The sequence below is a fragment of the Typopeltis vanoorti genome, chromosome 9 (genome assembly GCF_054136105.1).
Source record: "Typopeltis vanoorti isolate ZY-2024b chromosome 9, IOZ_Tvanoo_1.0, whole genome shotgun sequence".
Classification (NCBI taxonomy): Eukaryota; Metazoa; Arthropoda; class Arachnida; order Uropygi; family Thelyphonidae; genus Typopeltis; species Typopeltis vanoorti.
Genome location: NC_143557.1, coordinates 4,338,538 through 4,353,921, shown reverse-complemented (window position 1 = coordinate 4,353,921; position 15,384 = coordinate 4,338,538). Strand labels below are relative to the sequence as shown.

The 15,384-nt window shown below is 35.8% G+C and overlaps 1 protein-coding gene across 1 annotated transcript in view; it reads right to left on the bottom strand.

Moving 5' to 3' along the window:
* Tsen54 (tRNA splicing endonuclease subunit 54) overlaps positions 1 to 15,384 on the bottom strand; it is a 274,826-nt gene that overhangs the window by 195,065 nt on the left and 64,377 nt on the right. The window contains exon 4 of the mRNA XM_090397395.1: positions 12,338 to 12,421. Coding sequence (XP_090253521.1) covers positions 12,338 to 12,421 — 84 coding nt within the window. The remainder of the gene's footprint in view (positions 1 to 12,337; positions 12,422 to 15,384) is intronic.

Genomic DNA, 15,384 nt, shown 5'->3' with positions numbered 1-15,384 from the left:
TTTCAATCCTTGTTATTGTAATTTAAAATGATCAAGTGTTGTTTTGTAAAGACATTCTTATTACGCTAATGGAGACATGTCAACCATTATACTTAGCTTCTCGCTTGCCATTTTACATGGAGTGTGCATGCTCATCGAGGAGTTTGATGGGTGATTGACAGCTGACAGAGAAAGTGTTCATATCGGGATAACATGGAAAAAAGAGAGAGCGTACTGTATCAAAGTAACGAGAAAAACAAGAGAGAGTTAATGGAAGTTTAGGAACGCAGACCAGAGAAATCTTGTTCTTAGGAAGTTTTAAAGTTTTACATGGCAATTGGAAGAATATTAATAGAAGATTCTGAAAAGGAATCGTAGAACTGTGAGTCTTTAAACTGGAGGAGTTGAGACTGTCAACAAGTATTTAGTAAATAAAAGAAGATATTGCAGTAGGCATTCTAACTGAATGTTCGAGGAAATGCTGAATAGAAAATTTCATCTTCTGTCTTAAGGATACCAGATTTCTATAGAAAATGAAATTGGTGAAATTTGAAACTGTAAAGTGGTTTAACATGAAGAGCTCTACTTAGATCTGTTTTTCATGAAGTAGTAGAAGAAACCTCTTTCTCTGGTACAAAAAATAGTGAATTGTGCATCAAATTGAACTGCAAGAGGAAAGAGTATTTATACTTCAGTGAGACAGGAGGAATATTATTGTATGTATGCTACATAAGGGTGATAAGAAAGGATCCCATGGAAAAGAAGGAAATGTTTATATTTTCGGAAAAAGCCATAACAAAGAAACTGACTCTGATGAACATTTTTGTTATTGTGAAAACAAGGTGTTTAGTCTAGTTGACGTGATTAAGCATATGCTAAACAGTCCAGTAATAGAATGAGTCAGAGAATGGGTAATTTTAATATTTTGGATAAAAAAAATTTCTAAATTGTAATTTATTTTGGAAGGCCTTGAATCCAGTATTTTGTAGTTATGTAATTTTATTTAAAGTGTATCTATTGTTTTAGTTTCATGACGTGTGTATTTTTATTTTGTCTTCAGTCATTGATTTTCCAGATTCTAAAAACAATTAAAAGTCATTGCACCAATCGGAAATGAATCTTTGTGTAAATACTAAACACTTGGAGTAAAAATCTTCTTTACAGAGACAACGTCACAACAGCGCTTATAATACCGGCTTTAGACCGGAATTTTTTAAATTTATTTTTATTTCTTTTAAATGGTTGTTTTGGGCTGTAGTGTAAGCTGACTGAGAAGCTGGAGCCTTTGAATGTAGGCTGAATTTTGTCTTGGAAAGTTTTTACACATTTCTTGGAGAACCAGTACTCGAGTCAGGGGTTTTGAGTGAAATGGGGAATAAAGGCATTACATTTCAACAAGAATAATTTCAGTCACGGCATGTTTAATAGGTACATGCATGGCAGCCATTCTACAATATTTTAAATAATGGCTTCACACATGTAAAAGAAAAATAGAATTTATTAAATACTCTTATATACACTTCTTGGAAAGAAGTCAATGGACACCATAATGTGTGAGGAACATACAGCCATTGTAACCACCTTAATAAGATGTGGGACTTCCTTTCACTGTGATGACTGCAGCAATCCTATGAGGCATACTTTCACAAGCATATGATAGTGAACAATAGGAATTTTGTCACAGGACATCCACCACACTTGTCCATCTGCTCAGCAGATAGTGTAGCATGATTTGTGGGTCCATAACACAGCTTTCCACATTGCACTGTACATACTCCTGTAGGCATGTAATGAGATCCTGGACTGTTGTGGGTTGGATGTCCCTTGAACTAACCCGATGCACCAATTCACTCCAGAGATGTTCAACAGAGTTAAGATCAGGGCTCTGTAGAGGCCAAAGTGTGGTGACATTCATTTCCACAAACCACACAGTTACAGTAGAAAGTATTTTACCTTGGGTATAATAAATGTTAAAAAATACCAAGTAATTTTAAACCTGGTTTTACTCCATTTCCCAAGTAAGCAAATAGACAAACAAGTCAAGTTTGCACCTGCAAGTGATGCAAGTCTAGCTGATCCTACAGGTAGTGCAAAACCAAGGCAACTCATGGTAAAGGTGGAATAAGCTCTGATCACTAATCTTAATATTTACCCTTAATGCCAAAACACATCTCCAAGGAGGGGATGTATGCTGTTTTGTATTAAAGGGATAATATATAAAACCACCATTCATCAGCCGACACATTGAATGTGGAGTTCTGGGCATCGACTGGAACACGAATTTGCACAAAAACATTCAGAACTGAGGTTCACATGCATGCAGTTCACATCACTTGCAGGCGCAAACTCGACTTGTTTGTCTGTTTGCTTACTTGGGAAATGGAGTAAAACCAGGTTTAAAATTACTTGGTATTTTTTAACACACAGTTACAGCAACAGCCTCATGACATGGTGCATTGTCTTGCTGAAAGAGACAATGGTCAGTTACACAGAAATGCCACATAGTAGGTAGCATTGCATTTTCTGGAATGTTCAGATACCTCTCAGAGTTCAATGTTTGTGGGATCACAAACAGAGGTCCAAGGCCAAACCAGGAAAAATAGGACCATTTCCATCACACTGCAACTTCCAAATTCCAAATAACCACACCTATGCACTCTGGTAAGAGACTATCACAGGGCATCTGCCACACCTGTTCATCTGCTCAGCAGGTAGTGTAGTATGATTTGTGGGTCCATAACACTGTTTTCCAAGCTTCCCACATTGCATGTTGTGAACCTCAGTTCTGAATGTTTTTGTGCAAATTCGTGTTCCAGTCGATGCCCAGAACTCCACATTCAACGTGTCGGCTGATGAATGGTGGTTTTATATATTATCCTTCATAGCACTCCATGGTCACATTTGGTGAGCATGGTGGATCGTCCACTGCGCATAGCACTTGCATTCGACTCTCTGAACTTCCATCTCAGTATATGGCATCCTATCGCAATGCCTCTTTCAAACTCCATCAGTTCCCTTCTCACAGCCATTTCAACCAGACAGTTGCAATGACTTTGGAGCATCATATTCCACCAATTTATACCGGCTACAAACATGCGACTCATTACATGGCAGGATTCACCTTGCCCATGGGAATATCCACTGACTTCTTTCCAAGCAGTGTATTTCACTCAATATGTCATGAGCATCATTCAGGAAGAAAGCAGATTTGGGTACATTTAAATTATGAACACAAGTCATACAGCATGTGCATACGTACACATGTCTAAGTGGCAGCTGAGCAAGTAGAAGGAAACACTATTAGAATTCCAAAGAAGTAGTTATTGTTATGTAATTAAAAAAAAACATTCACTTTACTACATTTTTTTTTTTAAATTTTAATTAGATCACTATACCTACTTCTCTTGAACTCTAATAGTGTGTCCTCCTACTTGTACAGCTGCAAATGAGACACATGGAAGTATTCACATGCTGTATGACTTATTCTTGTGTTTCATAAAGTATATATTATAACCAATTCTTCTGCTTTCTTCCTGAACGATGCTCATGACATATTGAGCAAAATATATAGGAGTATTTATTAAATTCTAGTTTACTTTTACATGTGTGAAGCCATTATTTAAAATGTCGTACTTAGAATAATTTCAGTTTTTTTTTATTTTTATATACAGCAAACCTATACAGATTAAGGAGAAAGAATACAGGAAAACCTCGCTTAACACGAATTCGATATGCGCAATAATCAGTTAGCATGATTGACTGAAAATACTATTTAATGCTGTAAGCGAGTGATTAATCAGTTAATGCGATCTTTTTACGTTATGCAAAATTTTATGTTAAGGTGAACTTTTTAGTCGCCAATCAGCAGCAAGCAGCCAGTGGCAGTACTGCGGGTGGTGGCAAGCAACACTCGACAATTGACCCAAAGCTATCATCACAAGCACACGAGCAAACTCTGTTCTCTTGCTCAATCACTTTTCCTTCATTTTGCTTTAATTTAGATACCTATAAAGGCTTTATTATATTCAATCCCTGATATAAAACTCCTGGATAATGAAAATGTGAGAAACTTGCTCGATTCCCATTCAGAACAGTTAAGTGAGAATGATCTCCTTCAACTAGAAGAACAGTGTGTATATGAAAAAGAAGAATGTTACGGCTAACTGAAAAAGAACTTCAGCTAGTTTTCAATCACATTGAGCATGCTAAGGAAATTTTGTTTGATGCTAATCCTGATATGGAAAGAAGCTTCGAACTCTGCTGAAATCTTGATAAAGTGATCACAAATTGCATGACAAGATGAAAAAGTTGTGCACTATTCAAACATCTTTACTTATTTTTTTTTGTAAAAAAAGTAGCTCGATCAAATGTTTAGACATTAAGTAAAAATTTAAGAAATTGATTTTTATTAACTTTGATGATTTTATCCTCTAATATAGCTTATAAATTTTTTTTCAAATTTATGCTAACTGATGAATGAATTATAATTATTCCTACTGTTTATTGTATTCACTTAACGTGATTTTGCTTAGCGTGCATTAAATGATGGATTAATTAATCACATTAAGCGTGATTTTCCTGTATATTGACAAGTTTCTTGAAAAACTGGAGGTTATAATCATTAGAATAAACATTATGGGAGAAGGCTATTCTAAAGAACAGAGGAAGATGAAGCAAATGAAGATAATTTGATGTTGGTTTGATATGTTTGGAGCCAGACAGTGTAAGGATGCTGACCAGTGGCTGCTCCAGTTCTTGGGGGATTAGGAGAAAGTATAGTGGCCAGTTCAGAAGAGCAATGCTATTGAAAGCACATATAAAAAAAAGGCATAATGCAGAAACAGAGCACATATGAGAAAGCGACTGGAGGAAATTTGTGATAGAAGACAGGCAGATTGCTTTTGCTTCTGTATACAATCAAGAATTCTAAGGGAGGTTTTAGGAGCACCACCACAGCTGTCAGAACAATATTCTAAGGATGGTATCAGATTTAAGAGCTATAAAGCTTAGGAGTTGAGCAGAAGGGAAACAGTGCTTTGAACAAAAAGAATAATGTGTTTCAAAGGACGAGGAGACTACTGATGTAATATGCTTATGTCAAGATAAGCTGGATACGAAAGTCATCTCAAGAAGATAAAAGTGTTCTTGAAACGAGAGCTGAACATTATCAAAAGTAAGAGGGAGTGAATTAGAATCTTTCTTGTAGGTATTAAGACAGGACTGTGTTTTAATATCATTGAAATTCACTGTCTTCACACCCATTTGAGGATGGTGGGAAGACAATGGTTATGGAAGATCTTTAAGCTTTGATGATTTGAGTATTACAGGGGTTCTCAAATGAAGAACAAGAATGAAGAGTACTATCATCACAAAATTTATGAATAAGATTTAAAGTTAAATAAGGTCATTTATGTAAAGGATGATGATTTATGGTTTTAATGGTGCAAGGACTTATGGATCTGAGAGCTGGATTAGAAATAAAACACTTGAACAGATATGAGAGTCCTGAGAAAGATTAGGGGTGTGAACAGATGGCATTAATGGCAATATCATATTAAAAATTAGGAAATTCGAAAAGAACTGGACATTGTTAGCATCCAGGAATGTGTTAGCAGAGCTCATCTCAGGTGATATGGTCACTTAACAGAATGGGAGAGGTAAGATTAGCAAAACAAGTGTTCTTGTTTTGCCTTAGAAGAGAGAAATATAAAAGCTGATAATGTTGGAGTCTTGACAGACAACAGATTGATTTGGAGGAAAATTGTAGATAGGAACTTAGTGATGATGTTTTTCATGTAGTACTATCATATCCTGTACACCTCTTGAGGGTACATGTCAGGAATTTGACGATGATGTGTTGATATATTGATATTATGATACATAGCCAGTACAAGAAAGAATGATAACTGCTGAGGAGGATATAGTAGAGATGATAAATAAGCAATTCATAAAGGTATATCATCCTCTTGAAAATAACATCATGCAGAACATGTAGTCAGGTGGGAAGATGAGCTACTGATGGCGAGTGAGCAGGAGGTATATGAGGAATTGAAGTAATCTTGATGTGAATAAGAATAGGATTTGATGGTATATCGCCACATGTCTTGAGGGGATGTTCCAAGGAGTTAACATTAGCTTTAACTTACCTCTTTACCATAAGTCTTTGATTTGCAAAAGTTCCAAAGGAGTGGAAAGAGGACAAAATTGTTCCACTTCACAAAGGGATTGATAAGACTAAGGCTTCAGATTACAGGCCATTCTGTAATCTGAAGATTCTGTTTGTTTGTCTGGAGTTGTGATAAACGTGTTAGAGGCTAGTGAGTACCAGAATTTAGAACTGGATTCATAACAACGACATTCTCTTTGATGGACAGCATGGGTTTGCTAAAGGAAGCTCATATTTTGTATTGGACAAAGGGGATTCATACTTAGTGGTATATTTAGATTTTTTTAAAGCTTTTAATAGAATTACCACATGTTATAATTAAATTGGAACAGACAGGGTTGGATAGTAGATCAGTGCACTGGATTGGAGATTGGGCGTCTGATAGGTATCAGCAAGTGTGTATGGAGAAGTGACAACCCAGAAGTGGAAAGTCACTAGTGGTGTGCCCCAAGGGACTGTTTTGTGGCCCTTGCAATTTGAATAGTAAAATAGCATTGTTTGCAGATGATGCAAATTAGGAAGAAGAAGTGTGAGGAGAAGATTTTGATGTTGTAGCCTTGCAAGTGGACTTGAATAGACTTTCTGATAATTCAACAAAGTTTTAAAGTTTGGAAAGCACAGATTGGATGCATGGTATAAGACTGGTGAGGATATCTCAGAGGAAGGGGCAGAGATAAAGGATTTGGGGATATTGGTGAATAAGGACCTGAAATTTTGGGGACATTTTGCTAAAATTGTGAGAACAGCACAGTGCATTTTGGCAATGACACAGAGAACACTGACTGATATGTAGGAGTAAGGATGCTATGAATCTGTTGTATAAGCCTTTGATCAGACCACATATATAGATTATTGTGCACAGATTTGATCACCAGGTTTTCAAAAGGATGAAGAGATGTTTGAAAGGGTTCACACTGTACAGAGAGTAACCTAATGGTTATTAAACTGTCATGGGCAACAATTTCCCTAGCTTTCACCACATATTAATTTGTCCATGCAGAAAGTGGCTGTCCACAGTGTGGTTCATTCTCCAGGGACTCCCCTCTCCTCTTTAAATGTTGAAAGCCAGTGGAATACCTGTGCACAGTCAGTCAGTCAATCATTGGGGGGGGGGGCATGACTGAGACATACACAGTGTGCCCGTTAAGTAATGAGACAATAATTAAATCAGAACAAAGAACTATAATTGGAATTGTCAATTACACAGCAGATTCAAAATAATCTCCTTCCAACACAATGTTTACATCTGTTGTACAGGTGTTTGAAGGCAAGTCCTCAATGTTACTGAAACACTATCAAGGCACACTTCATCTTTGAGAAGAGGGAAAAGTCTGAGGGAGACAAATCTGGCAAATGGGGGGGGGGATGATCACACAGATCGACTTCAAAGCCAGACTGTTTCACAGGCAATGCACAGGCACATTGCTATGCTACAGAAACCAATTGTTGTTGTGGAACAGTTCTTTCCCATGTTGCATGTGGGCATACAGACATATTATATTACTCCTAAATAATACTGACTGTTCACTGTGGTGCCCTCAGGAACAAATTTATTGCAGATAATTCCAGTAGTATCGAAAAATCAATGATCACTCTCTTGGCATGATTTTTGCAACCTGACTTTCTTCTGTTGGGAAGAAGATGTTCCATTCCATGTTCTATGTTTCATTTCCAGATCAAACTGAAAACACAAACTTTCATTACTGGTGACAATTCTTTGCAACACATTATCAACTGTATGAATGAAATTTTGACAACATGCAACCCAGTGCTCCCTCTCTTTGTTTGTATGTCAATGTGTGCAGCACAAAACCTTGAACAAATCTTCCTCTTGTGCAAATCTCTTTCTAAGATTAATCTGGCCATTTCTTTACTGACACCAAGCAGCCTAGTGGTTATTCACCTGTCATAGGTAACGATTTCCTTAGCTTTCACCACATTTTCATTTGTCTATGCAGAAACTGGTCGTCCACAGCATGGTTCATCCTCCAGGGTCCCTCTCCTCTTTAAATGTTGAAAACCATCAGAACATCTGTGCACAACTCAGACAGTCATTGCAGTAAACTTTTTTTTAGGTCTTGGTACACTTTTGTAGCAGTTTTTCCTAATTTACTGTAAACTTTTATCACAGCTCTTTGCTCCATGATGCAACCTCTGACAGGCTCCGCTCACACACACTCTTACTTCAATGGTTGCCACAAAAACGGCTGCATCACCCGACTTGAAAGTTGCACCTGTGATTACAACACACTATAGTGTTCAAAACTATAAGCATGCTTGTTACTTTTATCCTAAGGGCTGTCTTGTAAAAAATCAATCTCATTACTTAATAGGTACATTGTGTACGTTGGTAAGGTGTTATTACCTAATTAATGTGGATCAGATTTTTCATAGAATAGGTAGAGAACAAGAAGTCATCCTTGGAAGCTGTATAAAGGTGTGAGCAAGGGGGTGAAGAGTAGGTTTTTTTGTTGGAATGCACTACTTGGAAGTGTGGCGAGTGCAGAAACAGTAAATGCATTCAAGTAATGGCATGATGAGCTGTGTGTATGTGACGGAGAACCTCCTACAATGAGTTACTGACTACGTGAAAGTCTGATATAATAATAATATACTCCTGATTACATTCCTGTTGAGTCTTTTCTACTGCCATTCTGTCACTGCTTGTTTCATTTAGCAATCTTTCAAAGTAATAATTCCAAACAATTAGAATATTTTAATATTCAGTTGTCTGGAGGTGATTACTTTTACAGTACTCCTTTCCTCCATTTCTGATGTCTTCACATCAGAAATGGAGGAAATATAAACATCAAGAAGGTGGTTATATTCTATGTCCTTACCAAAATCTTCCCATGACTTTTTGTTTAGCTAGTTTTACAAAGTGCTTTGCTTTCTTACATTTTTTTTTTGGTATTCTATCAGAGCACAAGGTGACTGACTAGACGGGATCTTTCAATATGCTTTCTTCTTTTCCTTGACTGACAATTTAACTCCCTGAGTCCACCATGGAGTTCTGATTTTTCTATCCTGGTAGACAACCTCACCACATACCTCTCTCTCTCTCTCGGAATCAATCAATGTTTCCTTCAGAGTCTGCTAATGAATCTCCCCCAAGGTTTGGCTCTTGTTTTCAAACTCTCATTTATTCTTGAATAATATTTGCATGCTTCAGTATACAGTTCATCTCTGAAAGCTGTTCAACTTTCATTTGTTTTAAACCTTTCTTAAGCACTCTTCTTTTCACTATAATAATAAATTTTATCCTGCTCAGTACTAAACGGCGATCACTTCCAATTTAAAATCCTCTGTATACTCTTGTGTCCTAAATCAGTGTGAAGATATCATTATTGATAATAACATAGTCATTAAGACTTCCTTATTTCTTGTATCTTCTATTTGAATTTCTGAACATTTTTGTTGGAACATGGTGTTAGTAATAACTAGCCCATGTCCTGAACAGAAATCTAGCAGGCACCATTATTATTAGTTTTGCTCTTATCTCCAAAGTTTCTCAAAACATTTCTACATGTCTGGTAATCATTTCATACTCTGCTGTTTAGATCTCCAACATGAACCACTGCTTCATTGTGTTAGCTGCCTTCTACAATAGCTGGAAAAATTCCTCCATGCCTTCCTTAGAAGAATCTTCTGTGGGACCATAGGCACAAATAAGTCTCATTGTTCAGTTCCCCATTCTGATATCTGCCCACATGACTACTTGATATTGCCTGCCATTCCAGATTATCTTCATATTTAGCATTGAATACTATAACTACTCCTTTTTCCTTTTGATTATTGTCTTCTTTGTTTCAGTGATGTCTATCATGTTGATCTAGTACTTGTCCAATTTTTCTGTTAGTTCTGTTTCTCTGCCACTGAATTGCTTTTTATGTTGATAGTGTCCTGGTTCACTGATGAAAACAACAGGGTCCTGTTTAACCAGAGACCCCAAAAATTCTGTCATGTTGTACCATCGTTTGGAATTTTGGCTTAAGCCAAATATTAATCCAATTTGGTTAGCTAAATCATTATCAACAATAACATAGTTGTTCTCAAACTGCCAGTCCATCATTGTTTGTTCGGTATCTAGATATAATCTACTAACAACATGTCCCAAGAGAAGGTGAGGACTGGTTGGCTCTTCACATTCCTTAAAAGGCAAAGTGGAGGTCTCCTCTCAGTTATCCATCTACAAACCTTAAGCACAATGTGCTCAAAACATGCCCCAGAAGTGACACCCTTTCTGTATCATTTGTTTGAATTACTGTGTAAATTTGGTTGCCTGGTTTTTTTGAGATGTCGAAGTGGTGGAAAAGATTCAGACCAAAATGGCAACTAATTTGTGGGATGCTTCTATTAGGATGGACTGAATAATTTCTTAATATGCTAAAAAAATTTTTTAATATTCAACGATCTGAGAGAAGAGGACACCGCCACTGGAGGTTGTATATGAGTGCAGTTAACAAGGGCATGAGAACTAGATTTTTTGCATGGATAGTAACAAATTGTTACAAGATGTGATCATGAGTGCTCTGTTGATAAACAAGTTTAAGGAAAGGTATGAAAAGCAGTGTGATAAGCCTACATCCTATGATGAACCTTCAGATTCCATTGGAGATGCCTGTTTAATAATGTGTTGACCAGCAGTTGCTCTGCTTTTATGCTTAGAAAGAAGTATAAAAATGATGGCCATTTGGTGAAGGAACAGTACCCATGAAAACATCTCATAGAAATACCACCAATGACAAAAAATTAATCAGTATGAGGTAACCTGAAGTGAGTATGAGGAAGGAATCATTTATTAAGAAGACTACTCTCTTCTGGATAGCATTTTTAGAGGTTTTAAGTATACCACCAAATTCGGCAGAATTTCTACAGGCAAAAAAGTGATGTTGCGAATGGAAGAGAATATTAAGTATTTTTATAAATAATAAATTACCTTTAAAGATTAAGTTTTTTGGTGATTGAGAAGGCTCCAGATGTGTTTACACCATGAAAGGTTAGAGATGTAAGTCAACTGACCATACTAGAGTATTATCAAAAGTAAGAAAATTCTGGTAGCACTAAGGTTCAGTTTTACTCATCACCCCACAGGAGAATGGCAAGAAGAAAGCATTAATGTTTTTAAGAAACTGATAACAGATAATGGAGCTGGAATCACTGCATGGTTTGTCAAATGAAGAAAGGAATGGAAGGTGTTGTTATGAGAAACATTATAGATAGGATTTGGGAGTGATGAGGTTATTAATTACAGAAGAAAGGTGTGGATGGGTATAAAAGGCAGTGGGATACTCTGGCATTGGTGGTGAAATCTGGTGAGAGGAAACGATTCATTATCATACATAGTGAATGACCAAAGAGGCAGATAATGAAGCTAGGATCAGAGCATGGTTGTGAAATGAAAAAAGTAATAGAAAATGTCATCAAAAAAACTATGGATAGGATTTAGGAGTGATGAGAAAAGATCATTAATTATAAGAGAGGGATATGGGTGGATGTAAAAGGCTGTGAGATACTCTGGCATTGGTGGAGCAATATGGAGAGAGGAAACCATTCACCATGATAAATAGTTAACAGCAAAAATGGAAAATGGTGATCCAACAGGAAACTGAAGAAAGACATTATGGTGATGGTTTGGTAAGACTATCTTTATGCCAGACCTCAAAAACTCTGGAAATGTCAAGAATGACCAAATAAGTTGCTCCAAACTTCATGGTTTTTTTTTCAAACCTATACAGGTAAGCTGATGCAGTTACTAGTGCATTACAAAATTGCAAGACCTAAGATGAAATCAGAGATCACACAAAAGCAGGCCGGCCTAGTTGGCCGAGTGGGTAGGGTATCCGCTCTCCAGCCAAAAGGCTGGAGAGCGGATACCCTACTCTTGCCGTGGACATGGATGTTTGTGATTGTCTGTGAAAATAGTGGTGGTGGTAGATGGCACTGCTGATGAAGAAGGTAGTTGTGGTTAGTGGAGTGGTGGAGATGGAGAGTTGTAGAGCAGGTGTCCTCTCTCGATGAGTCTTTGGTCTCCCTGGAGGTGTTATGTAATAATAATAATAATACAGGGTGTTTCAAAAAGAATGAACCGATTTCAAAAATTATATTTATTATATAATTTGATATACAATAATTATATATCAAAATATAATTACAGTATTATACAGTAATTATATAAAAAAATATACTTACAGTTTCCATAAGAAAAACCATTTCTTCAGGATATAAGGAAATTTTACTGCCAGTTTTTTCTCCTATGTATTGAAAAACTTTTCCCTATAGAAACAAACACTTCATCTTAAATATGTTTATTTTTTAATTCAAAATTCCTTTCTCAATTCATTTGAAATCTTTAAAATTTATTAATATATGAGATATATACACATATTTCAAAGATAAAAATGCACTACCAAAATGCAAGTTGGAAGATTCTTGAAGGTTTATGTGGAATGTACATTGCACAGAACACATTTTTTTATACCAATCCATCCACAAAAGATTATGGGTAGGAGAAGGATTAGATAATCAAATGAACTACTCTAGAGACCAAACATGGATTAATAAATCTAGAGAACAAGCATTAATTTCGGGAGGGAGATGTTATTATTAACTTTCCTTTTTACAATTTAGTAAAAAGGGGAGTTTAATATGGTTATGGTAAATTGGTTTATTTCTGAATGATGTTATTTTTTTCTTACTCAGCAAATAGCAAAGACATAACTTCCTGTTTTTAGGAAACAATTCACTTAATAAAAAAATAAACATTTTAATTACAGTAATAAAAACAAAATGAATTTAAAAGTTGAATAATAAAGTGAATGACCCCAATTTTAAATACCATCTGCTGATACATTTGTGTATGGAGTATTTTAACACACACACATGCACACAAAGAGAGAGAGAGAGAGTTACTTTCATAACAGTTTCACAATAAAAACAACACCAGAGAAACAAAATTAATAATAATTTGAGGATAAATATTTTGCTGAATCTCAAACCAACATCTTCAGAGCATAAATTACAATTGTGACAAAAATAAGGGACAAAGGAGGATAGATAAAAATGAATTCATGAAGCAGTTCTTCTCCCAACCTCTGTTAGTATGAGATGAGAGAATTGCTTCAGTTAAGAGAGAGAGAGAGAGAGAGAGAGAGAGAGAGAGTGTGTGTGTGTGTGTGTGTGTGTGTGTGTGTGTGTGTGTGTGTGTGTGTGTGTAGCTCAGTGGAATCTCAATTTGAATAGCTGCCGGTACTTCTTTTACACATGAGTTAATTTCAAAGCAGAAGTATGTATTATATTCAAATATCTTAAAGTTAAGTTGGACTTTATGAAAAGAAGAGCAAATATCAAAAATGAAAGAATTAACAGACATCCGATAACCATATTAGTTACTTTGGAGAATTCTTTTTATTATTATTTTTTTTATATTAATGCCATACATAAGTCAAGAGACCTATAAGCACATCAGTGCCATGTGTGAAGTGTAGATGAGGACTAAGAAGTGCAGAGTTGCAAGTTGTAATTGTTTGGGAATGCTTCATAAAGAAGACTGTTCCAGAGGACAGAGGTGGACAGAATAAAAGAGGAAGTGGAGAAGCAGGTTTGGTGCATTTGCAGTTGCACAGTAAGTGGGATGTTGGGCAGATGCTGCTCTTGGTACATGTGCAACTGAAAGTGAAGGAATGATAGTTACCAATTCACTGGAGCAGTGATCATGGAAATGGACCAGTATTGGACATAAAAGATATTTCAATACTGTAATTCATTCATATGACACAAAATTTTTAATTTAGGCTAGGTTCATATACCTGTAAAATGTTCATCAACTGATATTCAAAATATTATGGACTTATAAATGCAAAAACTGGGAAAAATTTTGAAGGGGGGGAAAAAAAGGTTTGCTATAACAACAGGTGGAGCAAGGATGAAGCAGAAATTTGGACAGAAATTAAAAGAAATTGAAAATGTACTTTGCCTTAATCATGCCATTCATTTAGCAGCTGTTGACATATCTTATAAAATAATTTATGCTTATAAAATACGTCAATTTTATAAATGAGGTGTCAAATTATCCTCCAGTCGGTGGAGTGACCGTGAAGTGATTACCTGAGTGGTTGCCAGTAGTGTGAGGACCTCTGTGAGAAAAGGATATATGTGGAACTACAAGGGTGGTGATTATGAAGAGCTCAGAAAACAGCTTGCAGGTGTAGCATGGAATGAGGAGTTAGCTGGAAAAGAGATCAATGCAGCTTGGGAGATATTCAAGAACTATCTAGTAGAATGTCAAAATGTATTTCAAGCATCAGAATGTTAAACAAGGTAGGTGTGAAATGGATGAATGAAGAGATTAACCCTGCAGAGGTCGTGGTCGTAAAAATTGCAGCTTAGGTCATGTGTATCCGAGAGATACATTCGTTACTAGCATGTGCTGAAATGCAATAAAAAATAAATAAAATAAAAAAAAATAAAAAAAAACACTGTAAATATAATACATGATGGTTTATTTATTTTCATTTACAATTTAGAAATTATTGAAGCAAAGAAACAAACAATAAACATTTTTGTTACAAAATAATGCAAACATGGATAATGAAAGAAAATAAAACTAAACAAATGCATTTAACATTAATTAATCAGAATCTTCAACAGTTGGATTTACAAAAGTCATCGCAAACAATATTGCTATGCTCAAGGCATAAATACTTTTTTTACAACACTTGCAAAAATATTTTGATAAGCGACTCGTTTTGGATGAATAGCACATAAAACATCTTTTTCTTATTCTGTTTGTCAAGAGAGCCATATCTATGTCGTCATTAGAATTTCCTTCAAATTATGTCTGAGATTGACGAAGTTTCAGGTGTAAAGGCTTATGCTCCCTTGTAGAGATTTCTGAACGCCTTTTTATTAGTTCTGACGCTGTGTTACGAGATTTCTAATAAATATTCTGCGCCGTATTTTCACATTGTTGTTTAGCATATAACATGTCTGAGCATTTATTCCTGCAATATTCAAAATTGTGTAGAATATAACCATAGGCCATCTTCTGGTGTTCCTGGCTACAATATATGTACCAATCATTCGGTCCAAAGTGTCAACTCCTGACTTAGTTTGATTGTAATATTCTATTATAACAGGCTTTTGGGAATCTAAATTCATGGTGTTATCAAAGTGCATACTTGAAACTAAAATTATGTTTATTCCCTTTTTTGGTACATGACATACAAGTGTGCAATCTG